At 40.0% G+C, this 20,731-nt stretch overlaps 1 protein-coding gene across 1 annotated transcript in view; it reads right to left on the bottom strand.

The window, feature by feature from the left end:
- Positions 1-11,288, bottom strand: part of LOC137385003 (guanine nucleotide-binding protein G(t) subunit alpha-2-like) — a 55,851-nt gene extending 44,563 nt beyond the window's left edge. The window contains exons 1-3 of the mRNA XM_068059738.1: positions 11,171-11,288; positions 4,609-4,651; positions 47-188 (exon numbers count right to left, since the gene is read on the bottom strand). Of these exons, the coding sequence (XP_067915839.1) occupies positions 47-188; positions 4,609-4,651; positions 11,171-11,288 (303 nt within the window). The remainder of the gene's footprint in view (positions 1-46; positions 189-4,608; positions 4,652-11,170) is intronic.
- Between the last annotated feature and the right edge of the window lie 9,443 nt (positions 11,289-20,731).

Here is a 20,731-nt window from a genome sequence, read left to right as displayed (position 1 = left end):
TAAGCAAGTATGTTATACACACTCAAGAGTGAAAATAATTACTTACTTTCCTGGCTGGGTCCTGATAGTTAATTCCTAGTAAGGACATTGCCCGCACAATTGCCAGCATGGACTGTACTGTGTTGCTATAAATGATGGCCTTAAATTCCATACATTCCTGGTTTGTGTAACCGTCTTTATGGATAATTCTATGAGGGAAAAAATATATCAGTTTCAGTGCAGAGGACAGGTTTGACAGTAAAGGTGCAATGGTGTTGCTGAGAATAACCACTTTAATCAGTGGTTTAATAGTCAGATGCAACACATTAGCAAACATTTCTAAAAGGCTTTTCCTTTTTTAATGAATGAGTGGTAATCATAGAAAGTAATAGTTCAGTTTATAAATATATATAACAGACATGGTGTATTTAGGTTATCCAAATAAGAATACGTTCATTGATTTCTAAATAAAAGAACTCATTTTTAATGAGGAATTATAAGGATTCTGGTGCTCACTATACCAGGATCATCCTGGAATGCAAAGATAATCCCTGGCTTCTCTTCTCCACTCTCTTCTGAAATCTCTCCCCCCACCTCCTCAATCTCCACCTCCAACAAAAAGTGTGAGCATCTCATGGATTGCTTTGTCACAAAAATTGATACCATCCATATAGCTGCCCCTTCCTTCACCTAACCCTTTGCTCTCCTTTGCCCTAGCTTGAACTCACATCTTTCTTCAGTTTCTCTCTTATCTCCCATCATGTCCTCTTGAGCTCATCTTGCCCATGAGCTGCACCTCCTGCTCCCTTGATCCTATTCCCACTAAAGTGCTGACCATCCAACTTCCCTTTCTGCTCCAATATTAGCTGATACTATTAAAAGTTCCCTCTTCTCAGATATTGCCCCCTTTCAAATCTGCTATCATCACTCCTCTGCTCAGAAAACCCTCCTTGACCCCTCTGTACTTGCAATTACAGCCCCATCTCCATTCTCCCTTTTCTCTCCAAAGTCCTTGTTACTAAAAAGTAACATAGAAACAGGATTAGGCCATTTAGCCGCTTGCGCATGTTCTGTCACCATTCAATGAGATCGTGGCTGATCTGTGACCTTTGTCTATATACCCGCCTTTGTTCCATATCCCTTAATACTTTTGGTTAACAATAATCTATCAATCTCAGTTTATAATTAACAATTGATCTAACATCAATTGTCATTTGCAGAGTTCCAAACTTCTACTACCCTTTGTGTGAAGAAGAGGGGCGGCACAGTGGCGCAGTGGTTAGCACCGCAGCCTCACAGCTCCAGTGACCCAGGTTCAATTCTGGGTACTGCCTGTGTGGAGTTGCAAGTTCTCCCTGTGTCTGCATGGGTTTCCTCCGGGTGCTCTGGTTTCCTCCCACATACCAAAGACTTGCAGGTTGATAGGTAAATTGGCCATTATATATTGCCCCTAGTATAGGTAGGTGGTAGGGAAATATAGGGACAGGTGGGGATGTGGTAGGAATATGGAATTAGTGTAGGATTAGTATAAATGGGTGGTTGATGGTCGGCACAGACTCGGTGGGCCGAAGGGCCTGTTTCGATGCTGTATGTCTAAACTAAACTAACTTCACTCCTGAAAGGTCTGGCTGTAACTTTTAGGCCATGTCCCCCAGTCTTAGACTCCCCAATGAGCAGAAATAGTTTCTCTCTATCTACCTATCAGTTTCCCTCAATATCTTGAAAACTTCAACCAAATCACTCCTTAAACTTCTAAAGTCCATGGAATACAATCCTAGCTTGTCTAATCTCTCATAATTTAACCCTTGGAGTCCAGCATTCCAGAAAAATATTTTCTGTACCAGTTCATGATATTCTAATGATCTATGTACATGGACTCCTAAGTCCACTGTTTCTAGCTTTTCACCATTTAGAAAGTACTCTGATCTATCCCTTTTTGATCCAAAGTGGATGATTGGATACTAACCTGCTTTGAAATCCATTTGTAACAGTTTTTCCCATTTATTTAATCTAGCAATACCTCTTTGTAATTTATACTTCCATCTACACTGCTTATAGCCCATCTTTGTGCCATTGGCAAGCTTGCATATGTGGTTCTCTGTCCTGTCATTTAAGTCATTAACTACAGTGAATAGTTGAGGCTCCAACAGAGATCCCTGTGGAACGCTACACAGTTCATGCCCAACTTGTCCACAACTCCATGTTTCAATCCCTTCAATCAGGTTTCCACCCCTCCACAGTACCGAAATGGCTCTCAACAAAGTCACAAATCACAGCCTATGTGACTGTGACCATGGTAAACAATTCCTCCTCATCCTGCTCAACCTGTCTGCAGCCTTTGACACAGTTCAACACACCATTCTCCTCCAATGCCTCTCCTCCGTCATCCAGCTCACTGGGACTGCCCTCACCTGGTTCCATTCTTATCTATCCAGTCGTAGCCAGAGAATCCCCTGCAATGACTTCTCTTCCCTCCCCCACATTGTTACCTCTGGAATCCCCCAAGGATCTAACCTTGGCCTCCTCCCATCTCTCATCTACATGCTGCCTTTCGGCGACATCATCTAAAAAAACAGGTGAGGTTCTACACGTATGCTGACAACACCCATCTCTAGCTCATCACCACCTCTCTCAACACTCTCCCACTGTCTCTAATTTTTCACATAGCTTGTCCACCATCCAGTACTGAACAGAAGATTCCTCCAATCAAATATTGGCACTGTATTTGTCCAGTAAATGAGCTCTTGGCCACATACCTGCTCCATCACAAAAACTGGCTACTTCCACCTTCCATCTGCTGCTGAAGAGTTCATCCATGGCTTTGTTACCCCTAGACTTCACTATTCCAACGCTCTCCTGACTGTGCTTGCATCTTCCCAACTTACATAAACCTGAACTCATCAAAACTCTGGTGCCCATATCCTAATTCACACCAAGTCTTTTACACCCATCACCCCTGTGCTTGCTAACCTACTGAGAATATGAGAATATTTAAATATTCTCATCCTTGTTTTCAAATCCCACCATGGCCTCTCCCCTCCCTATCTCTGTAATCTTCACCAACTCCATAACGCTCTGAGATACCTGTGCTCCTCTAATTCTGGTCTCTCGTGCATCCCTGCTGCATCATTGCTAGCTGTCTTCAGCTGCCTATGCCCTAAGCTCCCTAAACGTCTCTGCCTCTTAATCCCTATGTCTCTCTCCTCCTTTAAGATGCTCCTTAAGACTTAAGTTTTTGACCAAATGTTTGACCATCTGTCCTATCTCCTTACGTAGCTTGGTGTCAAATTTGTTCCTGGGAAGTGCCTTGGGATGTTCTACTATGTTAATGCTATAGAAATGCAAGCTGTTGCTAGGAGAAGATGAAAATGAAGTTTTAACAGTTTCTCTACACTGTGTCATGCTAGGCCCCCGCCTGCCAAGAATGAGGCACATTAATTTTGTCATGAACATTGATTTTAAACTGTTACTGGAGTGAACAAAGGACTTGTTAAACAGATCAGCTGTGGCTGGAAAAAATATTTGCATATTAACAGATAGTGCTTGGAAGGACACAGGACCATTCCCTGACACATTTAACCCACGATGGACCTTGATCACCAGGTATTGTGTATAAAAGGAGCATTCTGGAGACTGCTAAGGTGATACAATACAAGACATGGTCAGACCCGTTAGTCACATGACTAACCTGCTTGGTAACCTGGGTTTTTCTGAATTGTTCAAACAGTTTGAACTGAGAAAGTCTGTTTGCTCCTGAACTGAGAAGAACTGTCCTCTCTGCTCCCATTTCTTTCTGAGAAGCCTCCGAATCGACTGAAGACACATGAGAGAAAAAAGTCTCCTACTGCGAACAAGGTTTAAGAATAATATTGGGCCCCAAGAAAAAGCAAGAACTACCTACAATCAAGGACTCGACAGTGAGCTTGAAGAACCGTAACAAAAACTCTTCAGATATTGCCTCAAACTTTTCCACTTTATTTTTTCTTCTGCTCTTTTCTGTCTCTATTTGCACGTGTGTATCGTGTATGCATGCTAGCGTGGGCGAGTTGTGTATCCGTAGGCTTCAACCAAATTAGGTTTTAAGTTCAATAAATTTCAACTTTTCTTCTTTAAACCTAAGAAAGCATGTTTGTGCTGGTTTCTTTGCCTTATAATTGGAAAGCATTGAACAAGGACTCACCAAGGTAGAGCTAAAAACTCAGTGTATTTAAAATTAAACCCTGTTACAGTAAGACCAGGTGAAAGCTGAAAGGGAACCGTAGACCTCTTTTCCACCTGCTCGTAACAACTGGCAGAATTTGATGCTAAATTACTGTATCGGTTTCAACTGCCTCAAAATATTGGCTATTTTATACAGTATTGCTTTATGCTGTTGAAATTGTTGTGAAACTTTTTCACTGTGGCGTTTCCATCTCTTTAATTACCCTTCAACTTATACTATGGGCAATTGGAAACTTTGACAGAAGATTGGATCATTTCCTTATCTTTGATTAATAGATGTCTTGATGAAACCTTCACATGATCAAGAACCTTTATAAATGTAACTAGTGCTATAGATTATTTAAGCTGTCAAACAATACACGACATGCATTTATTGCTACAGGATTACGTTTAACTTCTACTACTTACTTCATCTGTTTGACTATTGTGCTTTTACCCGATTCACCGGCACCTGTAACATAAAATGAAGAAAACAAACAGGACAATAATTCATTTTAAAATATTAATCTCCAATGTACTTTCTGGTGAGGCAGACTGTTAGCAAATAATGGATCGGAATCTGTTAAAATGTTAAAAAATTTGAATGACCTGCAGAAGCTTCTGCAACAAATAATATGATGGGATTCAAGAAAAAAAAACAAAGAAAGGAAGAGATGGATGTCATAGAGAGATACAGCACTGAAACAGGTCCTACGGCCCACTGTGTCTGTGCTGACGAACAACCACCCATTTATACTAATCCTACATTAACCCCATATTCCCTACCACATCCCCACCACCTACATACATTAGGGGCAATTTACAATGGCCAATTTACCTATCAACCTGCAAGTCTTTGGCTGTGGGAGGAAACCAGAGCACCCGGCAGAAACCCACGTGGTCACAGGGAGAACTAGCAAACTCTGCACAGGCAGTACCCAGAACCAAACCTGGGTCACTGGAGCTGTGAGGCTGCAGTGCTAACCACTGCACCACCCCAATGTATTGAGAAGGCAGTAAGGTGGAGTTAAAATCAATGAAAATGCAGTAGATTTGTTGGTCCAAATATTCTTTTGTTGTTCTTAAAAGTTGCTACATTTTCTACAAAATGGAGGATTTGGGGAGTTGGGTGCTCCAATGGGTTAGAAACTGGCTTTTCCCCTCTGGGACCTGAGTTCAATTCCTATGTCAGCTGCCCATAAGGATGCTTTGTGAAATGAGTTTAGCAGTCTCAGCCCAGTTCCTCGAGGGTCTCAGTCTCCAGCACAAAACTGCACCTGATTCAGGCATTGCTTAGCAATCTCACTCAGTGAGACTGCAGGAGGGCAGTTGTGGGAAAAGGAGAAAATGTCATTTTGGTGTGATAGGGGTTGTTCTTCTGAGATTGTAGCTGAGGTGCGTTGTTGAGGCAGAGGTAAATAGAGCTTGGCTGTGGTACATCTGACCGAGGAGTGCTTTCTGCTGACATTAGTTATCTGAAAGTGGAAGAATCCCATTCCCCAGCACTAATACCCTCACCTAGATGAGCAAAAAAATGAAAATCAGGATAAATGCAACAGATTATATTGAAAAGTTAAATGGAATAAAAGGGAGTAATGAAAACAATTTGCAATAAAGGAGCTAGAGCATTCCAAAGATCTTAATGCCCATTCAAATTTAAAGAAATTAAAATAACTTTATTTGGTTGCTTATATCTAACTGCATCATTAAAGCAATTGGTGTAAAATCCACAATGGCTAAATACACCATATGGTGTGGTACTGTGCTGCACAGAGCAAGGCAGTTCCAGATTCAATCACTGGCCTGGGCTGATATAGTGAAGGTCATAGTGTGGGTGCTACAATTGACCTCAGTGTCCTCTAGATAGGGGAAAAGGCAACTATCAGGTTTCCTTTGTTGGAAAATGTATATCTCTGGGACTCTGGGGTAGGACAAGATTTGGTTTGGCTGTGCTGCTGACATTCAAATAGCCTGTGGACACTCACTGTCTATGATTATACATTAAGATTTGTTTCTAGTGCCCATGAAAAGATAATTCAACATGAGTGGTCTTAGGGAGAGATAATCAGAAAATTTTAAAAATAAGCTGTGGCTTTTGACAGCAATCTTCCATAAATTACTCCAAGAAATGGTCAACAGCTCCTGTAAGAATTATTTTTCTGTCAGACTGCAATTTATTGACTGATCTTTCTTACTCCATAGGTTCTATTATTTTAATTGAAATATTGGCCTGAATATTCTTGGAACAGCATATTTGAGTCTTTGGTATTAGTTAGATCCTCATCAAATTTACACTAAAATGTGCTGGACAGCTCATTAAAATCTGCCACAGCCAGGTTAGTGACAAATATTCGCTATCAATTCGAATTGATATTGAATGATATTGCAGTACTTGTCCAGTTGTTATTCTGCTTAGTAAAAGCATGCATTTCACCTGTTTCAAGAATTTACCACAAATCTGTTAGTTGGATTATTTATCTTGTTTTCTAAAGTCATTCCTGGGTATGATATGGACAGTATGTGTGGCTGCAGGCACCCGAGCTCATTGAAAGCTTCTAGGTTGGAGTTGTTTTCAGACATTGGTGGGAAAATTAATTTCAAAGCATGCACCCTGTATTTTGCAAGGGGATTATATTAAAAGCTTAATGCAAGATTTGGAGGACGTTACAATTTGATAACTCATTTCTCTGATATCCCTGGCTTTAAATTTAGACCTGCTACATAGTCTCTAAGAGTCGTCTTACCTCTTTAAAAAGACCATTTTACATTTATTCCTTCAACTAAATACTTACTGACGTACTATCCTATTTATGCAGAATTAAATATACTAGATTTATCAACATAAATTCCAAAAGAAAGATATATTTGGATCGATGTTAAAATTGGCGATTGATGCTGTTAAGAGAGCAGAGATGTTAAAATTAGCAATTGACGCAATTAAGAGACCAGAGATCAGTGAATCGATAAAAACATTAAACGGCTTTCAAAAATTCAATTCCATTTAACAGGAAATTTTCCGGCAGCTAGAATGTCTGACAGATAATTATTTTTACATTAGCTCAATAAATCTACAAAGCTCAGTAAAAAGAAGTCTTTGTTTCAGGGAAATTGATCTTGGAGCAATAAATCACAGTTCCAGTAGTCTAAGTGGCAGAGGTGATCAAAGCAGCACTAATCTAGCAAATTGGACATGCCATTCCACGTGGATTCCAACTGCAGTTTCACCCATCATGCTTTGAAACCACCCAGGATCACAGGTATCTCCGAGAAATACAACGTTCCTCAGACTGCTACTCTCGCCGCATCCTGAGATCCACACTCAGTGCTATGCGCCGCCACATGCACACACTGGACCTCTCTCTCCAGCAGCACCGCCTTACCTTATCTCAAAGCTGTTCTACTCCGCAGTTTCATTTCATCTTTCGTCTCATCCGACGCATTAACAAAAAACATTTTTTCTTCCTTTCAGTTGTTAAGGAATGCAAGCTCCAGCAGCTGATGGGGACTAATGCCCCTCCAGATCCTCCTTCCGCTTCACTTCCCTCTGACCCCACCCCTTCTGATCTGACCCCTTGCCGTGTATTCACTACACCCTCTGACCTCCCCCTCTCTGATGCTGAGCGTTCTGTACTCAGCAAAGGTCTCAGTTTTATCCCCTTATGCCCCCACCTCAATGAATTTCGCGCTCGGCATGACGTTGAGCTCTTCTTCCGTCGCCTCCGCCTCCGGGCTCACTTCTTTGACCAGGAGTCCTCCCCCCGACCAGCAGACCCATTCACCCGCCTCAGCATTCTCCCTCTACCTGGACCCCTCCCCCTGGCCTTTTACCCACTCTTGATCTCTTCATTGAAAACTGTCGGCGAGAGATTGGTCATCTCAATTTCTCTGCCCCCCTCACTCACTCTAACCTGTCCCCCTCTGAACTTGAGGCACTCCGTTCTCTCAGGTCTAACCCCGACATGGTCATCAAACCTGCAGACAAGGGTGGTGCTGTTGTCGTATGGTGTTGTCGTATTCCAGTTTTCCGCACTGGAAAACTTTATCAACTTTGCTTCCAATTTCCACCCTTCTCTCACCTTTACATGGTCCATCTCTGACACTTCCCTTCCCTTCCTCGACTTCTCTGTCTCCATCTCTGGGGATAGGTTGTCTACTAATATCCATTATAAGCCCGCCGACACCCACAGCTACCTCGACTACACTTCTTCACACCCTACCTCCTGTAAGGACTCCATTCCATTCTCCCAGTTTCTCCGTCTCCGACGCATCTGCTCTGATGATGCTACCTTCCATGACGGTGCTTCTGATATGACCTCCTTTTTCTTCAACCGAGGATTTCCCCCCACTGTGGTTCACAGGGCCCTCAACCGTGTCCGGCCCATTCCCCGCACCTCTACCCTCACCCCTTCCCCTCCCTCCCAGAACCGTGACAGGGTTCCCCTTGTTCTCACTTTTCACCCCATCAGCCTCCATATCCAAAGGATCATCCTCCGCCATTTCTGCCACCTCCAGCGTGATGCCACTACCAGTCACATCTTCCCCTCCCTTCCCCTGTCAGCATTCCGAAGGGATCGTTCCCTCTGCGACACCCTGGTCCACTCCTCCATTACCCCCACCACCTCGTCCCCGTCCCATGGCACCTTCCCCTGCAATCGCAGGAGGTGTAATACCTGCCCATTTACCTCTTCTCTCCTCACTATACCAGGCCCCAAACACTCCTTTCAGGTGAAGCAGCGATTTACTTGTACTTCTTTCAATGTAGTATACTGTATTCGCTGCTCACAGTGTGGTCTCCTCTACATTGGGGAGACCAAGCGCAGACTGGGTGACCGCTTTGCGGAACATCTCCGCTCAGTCCGCAAGCAGGACCCTGAGCTTCCGGTTGCTTGCCATTTCAACACTCTGCCCTGCTCTCATGCTCACATCTCTGTCCTGGGATTGCTGCAGTGTTCCAGTGAACATCAACGCAAGCTCGAGGAACAGCATCTCATCTACCGATTAGGCACACTACAGCCTGTCGGACTGAACATTGAGTTCAATAATTTCAGAGCATGACAGCCCCCCATTTAGTTATTTTTTCTTCCTTTTTTTTTACATTCTTTTTTTACATTTTTTACAATCGTTTTTTTTGCATTTATTTCATTTCATCTTAATTTGTTCAGTTTGCTTACCCACTGTTTTTTTTCAGGTTTGCACTTGCTGCTGTTCAATATTCAGTGCATTAACACCGAATCTGTACTAATGCTTTGTCTTTCAACACACCATTAACATATTGTTTGCCTTTGCTCCGTGACCTTTTGGTCAGCTATGTGGCCTGGTCCAATCTAGACCTCCTTTGTTATCTCTTGCCCCACCCCCACCTCACTTGCTTATAACCTATGACTTTTCTAATATTTGTCAGTTCCGAAGAAGGGTCACTGACCCGAAACGTTAACTCTGCTTCTCTTTTCACAGATGCTGCCAGACCTGCTGAGTGGTTCCAGCATTTCTTGTTTTTATTTTAGATTTCCAGCATCCGCAGTATTTTGCTTTTATTATACGCCATTGATCTTATTGGGGTTGGAGGTGGGGCAGATCTATGATAATAGAGTTTTCGCTGTTTGGATAAGATTCCCCAACATCTTTTCTCTGTTACCTTGCAGTTATCAACCTGCTTCTTCAACGCCCAGTCCTGGATGAAGTGTAATTTCCTCCAATTAAACAGTGGGAAGGCCAAAGGCATTATCTTTGGCAGAAGCAAAATACTGCAGTTGCTGGAAATCTGAAATAAAAACAGAAAATGCTAGAAATGCTCAGCAGGTGTGGCAGCATCTGTGGAGAGAGAAACAGAATTAACCTTCACGATGAAAAATCATTAACCTGAAGCATTAACTCTGTTTCTCTCTCTACAGATGCTGCCAGACCTGCTGAGTGTTTCCAGTATTTTCTGTTTTTATTCCGTTATCTTCTGCCCATGCCATAAACTTATTCTCTCACCACCAATTCCATGTCCTACCTTTGCCATTGTCCTTTCGACTTTGAGCTGAGTTTCTGACCTCATATTTTCTCTATCACCAATATGGCGAGCAAAGAGAAAACTTTAAACAGATCCACCATAACAAGTTTCCATCTCCAATTTACCCACAAACACTGGAGATGAATTCCAATCAAGGCATGGCAGAAGTCCTAGGCCAAGGTATAAATTAACAAATAAAGATACAGCACATGATATTATTAGTTCCAGCCACAGCCTTGGCTTAAGGCTTGTCTTGTGGCTCAGAGACTTCATCCAATGAGTAATACAGCCATGCAGACAAGGAAGATCTTGGAAATTTGATCCCCATTCTTTGTTGAGTTAGCAGTGGCCTCAATAGGGATGGCTGTAAGGGTGCGACAATTGGCCTCAATCACCCTGGGTACGGGAGAGGAAAATCACCTCAGGAGTTCTGCTTCAAATCACTGTCAAACTGCCTCTACTTGAAGTGTCTGTGTATGAGTACAGTACAAGGACAGATCAGGCTCAACTACACGCCTGAAATAACCAACTGACACACACCGTGAAGTTCTCACAAATGAATAATGGTTAGAAGAGGAGAGGGAGAGAAAACTGGTGAGTGTTTTTTCAAAGACTGACGCATTTTCATTTCTTGAAACTGGATTTTGCAATAATTCACAGTAATCACAGTCATTAAACATAATATATTAAACAGATTACTTAAAGAAAGACTAGAGACTTCTTCAAATTCATAACTGTGCACTCTACTTCATATTATTTCAGCACTCACATGACTACATGTGACTTGTCAGTTTTTACCTTGGGAGCAATAAGACTGTACTTTCAGTTTATGGCTACTGAAAGTGCCAGGAATTTTGCTAACTGTTTCGAATGGATCTGCATGGAATTAGATTTGATCAGATCATCAGCTCCCAAAACTGATGTAAATTGAGACCAATTTGCTCCTTTGCCAGAATGGACCAAAATGTCAGTATTAATAATGTTAAATTCAGTTACCCAACAGTAACAGCTTCACAGTCCTGGCATCTTTCTTTGCATCTTCTTGGATTTTCTTTTCCAGTTCTTTAGATCTCCTAGTTAATTCCTTATTTTCTGAGCTTGCTGCACTTCCCATAATTGAATGAATCTCCTTTGAACCAACTGTATGAGTCCGAGAAAATATCAAACCACAAGGTACATCAAGCATATCAACTTCCTCCGAAGAGCGGATATTAAAAGTAAAGCCTTAAACCCATTTCCGCTTCTATAGCTTGCCTTCTGATCAGTCTGTTTGATCCATCATGTGACCTAAGGAATCTAGCAGGATATTCACACATCAAAAGTACTTTTGAAAAAGCTTACTGCGCCACGTCTGTAGTTGAGATGTAAAAGAAAGATGATAGAATTGATTATCCACAATAGACTTCTGCTACAGATTTGAGAGGAGTAAATGTAATTCTGTTTTAGGGTTTCAATATGTAAAAATGACTGGACCTGTAATCTGAGAAAAATATATTGGGCCATATTAAGACAGGTAAGATTTCTTGAAGTATTTTAACGTAGCTGTAAAAGAAAATCTGTAATTATTTAATTTTTGAAAAGAAGAATGAAGTCTAATTTTGTTTCCATTTTTCCCTTACTTTGCCTTTTTTATGTTGTTGTGTTTCTTTCCTGATATATTTTCATAACAGAGACCACTGCATAAAGCAGATAACCTGCTCCATTAATAAAGACCGGTATCTTCATCATTACCTTATGTTGAAATTTTTTTGACTGGTTGATTGTCTTAACTTTGATTTGGAGGATGGATCCTTACAGTCGAGTGGGTGGCCTTTGTAGTGGAGCTGTCAAGCTGCATGAGCATCTAGTATTGCAGAAGATGATACTTTACATAATCCAGTCCTTTTTTGTGCCCTTTTGCAAAAGTCTGTCAGCAATATTCTGCAATACACAAGCTTTCAATCTTTCAATACTTCAGAGGCTTCTTCTGTATATATTATTTAATAAATGACTGATCCAACTGCTGAAGGCAAATATTCAGTTAAGCAGGCTTATATAATAGGAGCTCAGCACTATGAATAAAACAAGGGCAGATCTCCCAGTTTTGGAAGCTGCATTTGGTTCACTGTGATTTGGTTTCTTCCAACATCTTCAGTGAACACATACCATCAACATCAGCAATTGTAGTTTCTGTTGATTAGCAACAGGCAGGTTCAAAACACAGTCTTCACAAACAGTCTTTGGCTGTACTGTTTTGACATACTACCCAACGTTGGGAAAAATCTATTAAGGGTATTAAAAAATAATTAAATACCATCACTGAACTGAGAAATTTCCTTTAAACAACAGGTTTCTAAATATATTTTTAAGCTTGACTGAATGAGTCCTGTTGTTATTTGAGAGTTCAGTTCCTCATATCTTCATATTTTAAGAAATACTCATTTTGCACTTGCAAAGAATATGAATGATTAGTTACTTTCAAACAGCAAATTAACTTGCCAGAAAATAATGCAATATCGCACAATACAATTACTTAGGCAATTAGAAATTATGGTAAAAAACAATGAACTTTGTTTATCACACAAAATGTTTACAGCTTTCTGATGTCTACAGAGGTTATACTGAGGTTTTATATAGTATGCTGGTCAGAGCACATTCAGAGAGTCTTCTCCACCATTTTGGTCACCAGACTTCAAAAGCAGCATATGTATATTGAACAGGGGTCACAAAAAATTAATGCAACACCAAGTGTAAAAGGGACATCATGAACACAAGACTTAGAAGCAGGAATAGGCCATTCATCCCTTCGAGCCTGCTCTGCCATTCAATAAGATTATGGCTGATCTGATTGTGGCCTCAACTCCACTTTCCTGTCTGCCCCCCATAACCCTCGATTCCCTTGTCAATCAAAAATCTATCTAACTCAGCCTTGATTATATTCAATAACCCAGCCTCCACTGCTCCCTGGCAAAGAGAATTTCACAGACTAACAACCCTCAGAGAGAAAATGTTTCTCTTCATCTCCATCTTAAATGGGAGACCCATAATTTTTAAACCGTGTCCCCTAGTTCCAGACTCCCCCACAAGGGGAAACATCCTCTCAGCATCCACCCAGGCAAGTCCCCTCAGGATCATATACGTTTCAATAAGACCATTCCTTATTCTTCTAAATTCCAATGGATATAAGACCACTTGCTCAACCTTTCCTCATAAGATAACCCCTTCATTCCAGGAATCAGCCGCATGTTTCTCTGGCATTATTGTTTCTCTGAACTGCTTCTAATGTAATTATATCCTTTCTTATGTAAGGAGGCCAAAACTGTACACAGTACTCCAGATGCGGTCTCACTAAGGCCCTGTGCAGCTGTAGCAGCACATTCCTACTTTTATACTTGAATCCCCTTCAATAAATGCAAACATTCCAATTGCCTTTCTAATCACTTGCTGTACCTACATATTAATTTTTTTGTGATTCCTGTACCAGGACACCCAGATCCCTCTGTACTGTGGATGAACCATCCATGAGGAAAGATTAGAGAGACTTAAACTCTAAAGTCTAGAGAGAAGGTGATTAAGGAGCAATCTCACCTCAGAATATAAAATACTAAATGATATAGATATGGTGAATGCAGAAATTAGTTAAAGTGAAATAGGACAGGAGGACATAAATTTTAAATTAAAATAGTTCCTAACTTAAATGTTGGTAAATATTTGGAATAAGGCAAACTGACGTTGGATACCAGCTGGGTGCATTGGCCTACTGGAGGGATGTGTTGTGAAGGGCCAAATTATTTTTTCTCATTCTGGACATATACTTAAGCGAAATTGGGTGGAAATATTTTGGCAAATGGAAATAGACTTGTTAAATGATTGAGCTAAAAATGCCATTGAAACAATAACTATAACTGGTTCAAGAGGTAAGTAGATGCATTTCAGGGGAGAGAGGGGGATTGTAGAATATGGTGAGAAAACAGGAAATGGGGTCGAGCTTAGTCAAAAAGGACTGGCTTGTTGGGTCTAATGATCTTTCCTGCTGATATGAATCTTTATAACAAATAAAGTACATAATTTTCCAAGATGCTAAACATTACTGATTTTGTTGTTGTGTATTCAAATATTTACCACATTGGTAAATTGTCTTAGAACACAAATTACTAGAAGATGATATGCCTTTAAGGTGCTTAGTTTAGAGATACAGCACTGAAACAGGCCCTTCGGCCCACCGAGTCTGTGCCGACCATCAACCACCCATTTATACTGATCCTACACTAATCCCATATTCCTACCACATCCCCACCTGTCCCTATATATTTCCCTACCACCGACCTATACTAGGGGCAATTTATAATGGCCAATTAACCTATCAACCTGCAAGTCTTTGGCATGTGGGAGGAAACTGGAGCACCCGGAGGAAACCCACGCAGACACAGGGAGAACTTGCAAACTCCGCACAGGCAGTACCCAGAATCGAACCCGGGTCCCTGGAGCTGTGAGGCTGCGGTGCTAACCACTGCGCCACTGTGCTACTGTACTTCATACTAGAGCTCCCTTTCTGGCTTGAATAACAAATTTTCATTTCATTATAATTTTTTTCTTCATTACCAGTTAAATAAGGCTATTCACAATTTCCTCTATGTGGGCAGTATAATGAAAACATTTCCAATAACCTGCACTAGTACTCACTGCAAAAATGATTCAAGGTGATTCCATTGCAAACAAAAGCCCCGCATTTATATAGAGCCTTTCACAACTTCAGGACATCCCAAAGTAGTTTACATCCAATAATGTACTTTTAAAGTGTAATCACTGTTGTAACGTAGGAAACGTGACAGTCAATTTGCCAACAAACAGACAATGGACAATGATGGTGTTGGTTGAGGATACCGGGGAGAATTCCCCTGTTCTGCTTTGAAACAGTTGCATGGAATCTTTTACATCCACCTGAAAGGGCAGATGGGGGCCTAGATTTAACATCTTATGGAAAAAATGTCACTTCTGACAGTGTAGCACTCTGTCAGTGCTACACTGAAGGGCCAGTCTAGATTTTCTGATCAGTCTCTGGAGTGGACCTTGAGCCGATGCCTAAACCTGATGAACCTGCTCGTGTCATGTGTTTCTTTGGGGAACAGAAAATTCCACTTGGTGAAATCTTGATAATGGTAATTTTTGGGAAGACAAAATACAAGTGTTAATAGATTAAAAGTAAAATATTGTACATTGTAATGGATTTTGAATAAACAGCGTAAAATGTATTGCAATGATCTGAGGGGTGAGTTTATTTATTCTTTTACACTGCATGTTGATTGTAAAATGGTAAACTCCAAGAATGAAAAATAATAATTACACTGTCACAATTCTTTGGAAAAATGACAAGGAAATTAGACAGGACATTGAACACAACAAGCTATGAACCTAAACACTGAAAATTAAACAATTCTAATTTATAGGTTTCAGAATAAGGCAATCAGTGATCAAAATCTTCACTTCCCCTACATGAATGTCAGATAGATCAGCCAATTTTTAATCTAAATGAAATATCCAGAAGCATTTCTAAACATCAATATTTTTAATCGATAGTATTAGAGATAGGGAGGGATGCTTTGTAGCTATGCTTATCTTGATTCTTCTTAATATTGTTTGTTGCCATTTTTGAAAATAAGCTGAACTTTAGAAATGAATCATGAAGTAAAGACTTCAAAGATCAGCATCATCAAAGGTTTACTATTTTCACTATAAACAGCTGCCCTGTACTTGCAGTGTAACATGAAAAGTCTTTCATTTAAGAAATGGCTCAATGCCAATGTGAAGAGAACTGCAAAGAATTTAACTTCTTTACCACTGTATAATTTTGCACATCATTTCAGTTCATATGTAAAATAACTATATGACACTTTTTGTGAACTAAACATGCTTTGGATAGTTACACCACATTCTACAAAACACAATGGAGATCATTTTGACTTTGTGTGATAGCGTGAAATGGGTGACAATGAATTAGCAGCCTGCTATACATCTCTTCTGATTTTTATTTGCATTGAAGTCAATGTAATTTATAATTTTAATTGGGGCTCAGCCTCTTCAACATTTTTGAGGATATGTTTATAACAAAATTTACTCCTATCTTCCATACAATAAGTGTCCTGTGACTGGAATAACAGTAAGAAATAACTTCGACATTTCTTATCTTGTCAGTTTACCTGAGCATCTGAACAGGAACTGCAAGTTTCAACTTTGTTTGACCCAACATAAGATCTTGGCTATGTAATAATATTAGGGTTACTAGGAATAGAACTTCTACTAGGGTTTTCTTCTGGGAGATCAGTGGAAAAGAAAAAAAAGACTTGCATTTATAATAGTGCTTTTCACGAGCACTGGACATCTCAAAGTGCTTTACAGCCAATTAAACACTTTTGAAGTGTAGTCACTGTTGTAATGCGGCAGCTAATTTATGTACAGCAACTCCCACAAACAGCAATGTGATAAAAATGCAAAATACTGCAGATGCTGGAAACATGAAATAAAAACAAGAAATGCTGGAAATACTCAGCAGGTCTGGCAGCATCTGTGGAGAGAGAAGCAGAGTTAATGTTTCAGGTTAGTGACCCTTCATCAGAATGATAATGACCAGATAATAAAAATCTGTTTGTGTGATAACTATTGGGCAGGACACCAGGGATAACATACCTGCTCTTCTTGGAACTAGTGCCATAGGATCTTTTACTTACATCTGAGGGCAGACGGGGCCTTTGTTTAACGTCTCAACCAAAAGACGGCATCTCCGACAGTGTAGCATTCCCTCAGTACTGCAATGTAGTATCAGCCTTGATGTTTGTGATTAGGTCCTGGAGTGGGACTTGAATGCAGAATCTTGTGGCTCAGAGATGAGAGTGTACCAACTGAGCCATGGCTGCTGAGCCTCAGAGAGATATGTACGCAACTATTTACATAGTTTCTACAGGGTTTCCACTGATTTTCCACCAGACTAATGGCAGTGTTGAGAGTTTTAGAAACTCTAACTATAGTGGCTGAGCACTTAATGAATTCGCCCGATGTTCTCCTCTCTGTTACTTTAGTCGAACAGTTTACCCATTTAAAATAAATTATCTCACAGCATAATTTCAAGGCCCTTGTTCAGTGCTATGGCTAGATGCTGGCTTAGTTGGACTGAAATTTCCCAGCTAAGTTCTGAAATGATGTCCAAGGTTTATTTCTGTGTACTACACTGCTAGCCCCGGAACCATATTGCTTCACTATTCTTTGCTGAAGTCCTGCCAGAAATACAGTACTTAAACCGGGATGAGCAGCCAATCTCTTGACCGAATTCAAACTGGTCAGAAACCAGTCAATTTTTGTTTTGCCATATTTGCAAACTAACTTACACTTTGTAAAGGCATAATTATAAATCTCACTAGATAACTTACAGTCTAGATTGTTGGCCTGGGCCTTAAAAGTGCACGTTATGAATGAATTTTTCTGAATGCAAAATTATTTCCTTCCTACAGTATGCTGGCTGCTGGACAATTTGCCACTTGTGTAAAAAACACCAGAAATCCTGATTCAGGTTCAAGAGCTACAAGAAATAACACAAAGATTTATATAACTTAGTTATAGACCTGAAATGTTAACTCTGTTTCTCTCTCCACAGATGCTGCCTGACCTGCTGAGTATTTCCAGCACTCTGTTTTTATATCAGTTATAGATAATGACACCAATGTCAAATATTCACTTCTCAGCCATTTGATTCAAAAATATTATCTTTCAATGGAACTAATTCAAACAACTTTGGTGTTGGGAAGAAGCTGGGCAGCACAGAAATCTGGAACCCTTTTATTAGTAGGGAATATAAATATCAATTTGTGTGTGCAAATAGACAATTATTGAAAAATGACCTAGTGTATATAACTGCATTTAAATTCGTTCAGACACTAGCATATACTGAAGTAGACACAAGTAAGTGCAGTATTTTGTTTCATAAAGCTGCTTAAAAATAAATAGCGTAATGAATCACTTGTTCCCACATACTTTCCCAATGGAGTAAGTGTTGTCCTACCTGCTTCTTCCTATTATTTCAACCAAAAAGTTGATGGCCACAGGGATGCTTCAAGTTGGAAAGTTTTACTTTAATCACTACTCACCAAGCAGTAGAAGCTTCACCACCAGTGTTGTCTTTTGCCCTTCCTGCTGCAGTAGTCTGTCAATAGCTTTTGATTTTCTGCTGGCTTCAGACCTTCTGCTGCTGCAGCCACTGCCCATGGCTTGACTTACACTGAAGGACATCAACTCTTGTGCAGCATTTGGCGAATGGCTCCCGTATTGTGTGCAAGGTTCCCCAGCACTGAATGAAATGTAATTACAGCAGAGCAGAGGCGCCTGTAATAAAATGAAAGGAAAACAATACCCACCACTGAGACGATGGCCACTTAATCTTATAATTCATATGCTAGTCAGACCGACTTTAAATTAGAGAAAACAAACGACTTTTTCACTTTAACATTGTCAGTTCAAATAGCTGAACGCTCTCTTATGAAATGTCACGGGTTTAATATAAAAGAGAAATGCACTTTCAGTATGGGGGAATCAGTTATCGTTTGACATGTGAAATGATATTAAAGAGACATCGTGTTAGAAATTTATTTCGACCGACATTTTTTTCTCATATTGGCGAATATGCCCCATAGTGATATCATAGCATAAACTATGATCAGCAATGAGGATGTTACACAGAGAGCCACTTTAATTCTATCAGTAATAAAACAAATTAACTGTTGCTTCCGTACAAAAAAATGGAAAAAAAAGTGTAACGATTAAATGAATGTACGTGATATTTACTGGAAAAGAGTCAGCTCACCCTGTGTAAACATCTCACAATTAGCAGGTCCAAGCTACCACCTGAATATAAATTGACTCGGGAAATTATTTTAGGAACTGCTGTTCTTGGACACACAAAACAGAGTTTACCAGGCACTCACATAAAAGGTTTATGACTCAATTAATAGAAACATAAACAGGAAAGAGGCACAATGAAAAGTCATGGTTGCTATTTGGACAACAGTATTCACTTTCCACAAAATAATTAAAGCATAGATGGAATGCTAGATGATGATGAGAATGAATGCCGAGTGCAGGTTCGTGAGAGAGAAATGGAAAACTTCACACATGTACTCAGTGTCAACCAGAAAACAAATTATATGTTTTTGCCCAATAATATTTGCTGCTCTTTTCGACTTATATCGCCACTGTATTATGCTGAAACTGTCTGAACCTGTAAAAAAAATTTACATTCATTCAACGACTTGACTGCTCAATGGTAACACCACAACAAAACGGTAATGATAAAATAAAATATTTTTTTCTTAGGTTGCTGGTTTTTCTTTAAAACTTTAGCTCATAATAAAAGTAATCACTAACATGTTCAAACCTTATCCTATTGCCTAGTAATTCTGGGACATTATCCAAGAACTTGTCAGAATCATATATATTTGTTGACATTTTATCATTTTACACAATACCTATTAGACATTCTTATGCTTCTGGGATACTATGAATTTGAAAAATTGTTGTACCCACAGTCTGCTGATGGCTGTAAAACAGTAAGTGCGTACAAGATGGTATCATTAAACAAAATGCCGCAGATTTCAGTGTACTGATTTATCAAACACTTGAAGAATCAGCGCAGTGGTAACAATGATGGTAACAAACAGAATGAGTTTTCAAGTACATTCGACAGTCAGAGGGAACATTATGTCCAATCATAGCCGCGACAATCAACAAAAGATCGAGGAATTTCAAGGTGAGCAGTGGTTAAGAAGTTATCTCTGGCCTCATTATAATAAAAAGGACAAAAGGTAAATGGAAGAATCTGATTTAAGTTTTCAACATCATAAAGGGAATCATAAATAGAAACATTTGTAAAATAAAAGGGAAACCAATGCTTCGAGCAGAAACATACCTTTATTCTCTGTATTGCCAGTCTTTTTATTTTATTTCTTTATTTAGAGATACAAGCACTGAAACAGGCCCTTCAGCCCACCAAGTCTGCGCCGACCAACAACCACCCATTTATATTCCCTACCACCTACCTACAGTAGGGGCAATTTATAATGGCCAATTTACCTATCAACCTGCAAGTCTTTGGATGTGGGAGGAAACCGCAGCACCCGGCGAAAACCCACGCGGTCACAGGGAGAACTTGCAAACTCCGCACAGGCAGTACCCAGAATCGAACCTGGGTCACTGGAGCTGTGAGGCTGCGGTGCTAATCACCGCACCACTGTGATGACATTTTAAGGTTTACATTTGCAGTTTGTTTCCTTATTATCTCCAAGCAAGCCAACTGGATGTGAAGGAAATCTTCATTCTGAATTAGGAAGTAAATAAGCATAATTAAAAACAAAGGTAGCATCTTAAATAATTAGGGCAGGTAACTAGTGGAATAGGCTACCCCATTCCGCAGTAAACGTGTACATGCTGAAACATTCAAGAAATAAGTAAATGGACAAACAACAATGTGCATTTATAAAGTGCCTTTAATGTAGCAAAATGTTCCAAGGTGTTTTATATTTATGTAATCCTACATTG

Source organism: Heterodontus francisci, chromosome 27 (genome assembly GCF_036365525.1).
Source record: "Heterodontus francisci isolate sHetFra1 chromosome 27, sHetFra1.hap1, whole genome shotgun sequence".
Classification (NCBI taxonomy): domain Eukaryota; kingdom Metazoa; phylum Chordata; class Chondrichthyes; order Heterodontiformes; family Heterodontidae; genus Heterodontus; species Heterodontus francisci.
This window is presented reverse-complemented; position numbering and strand designations above follow the sequence as displayed.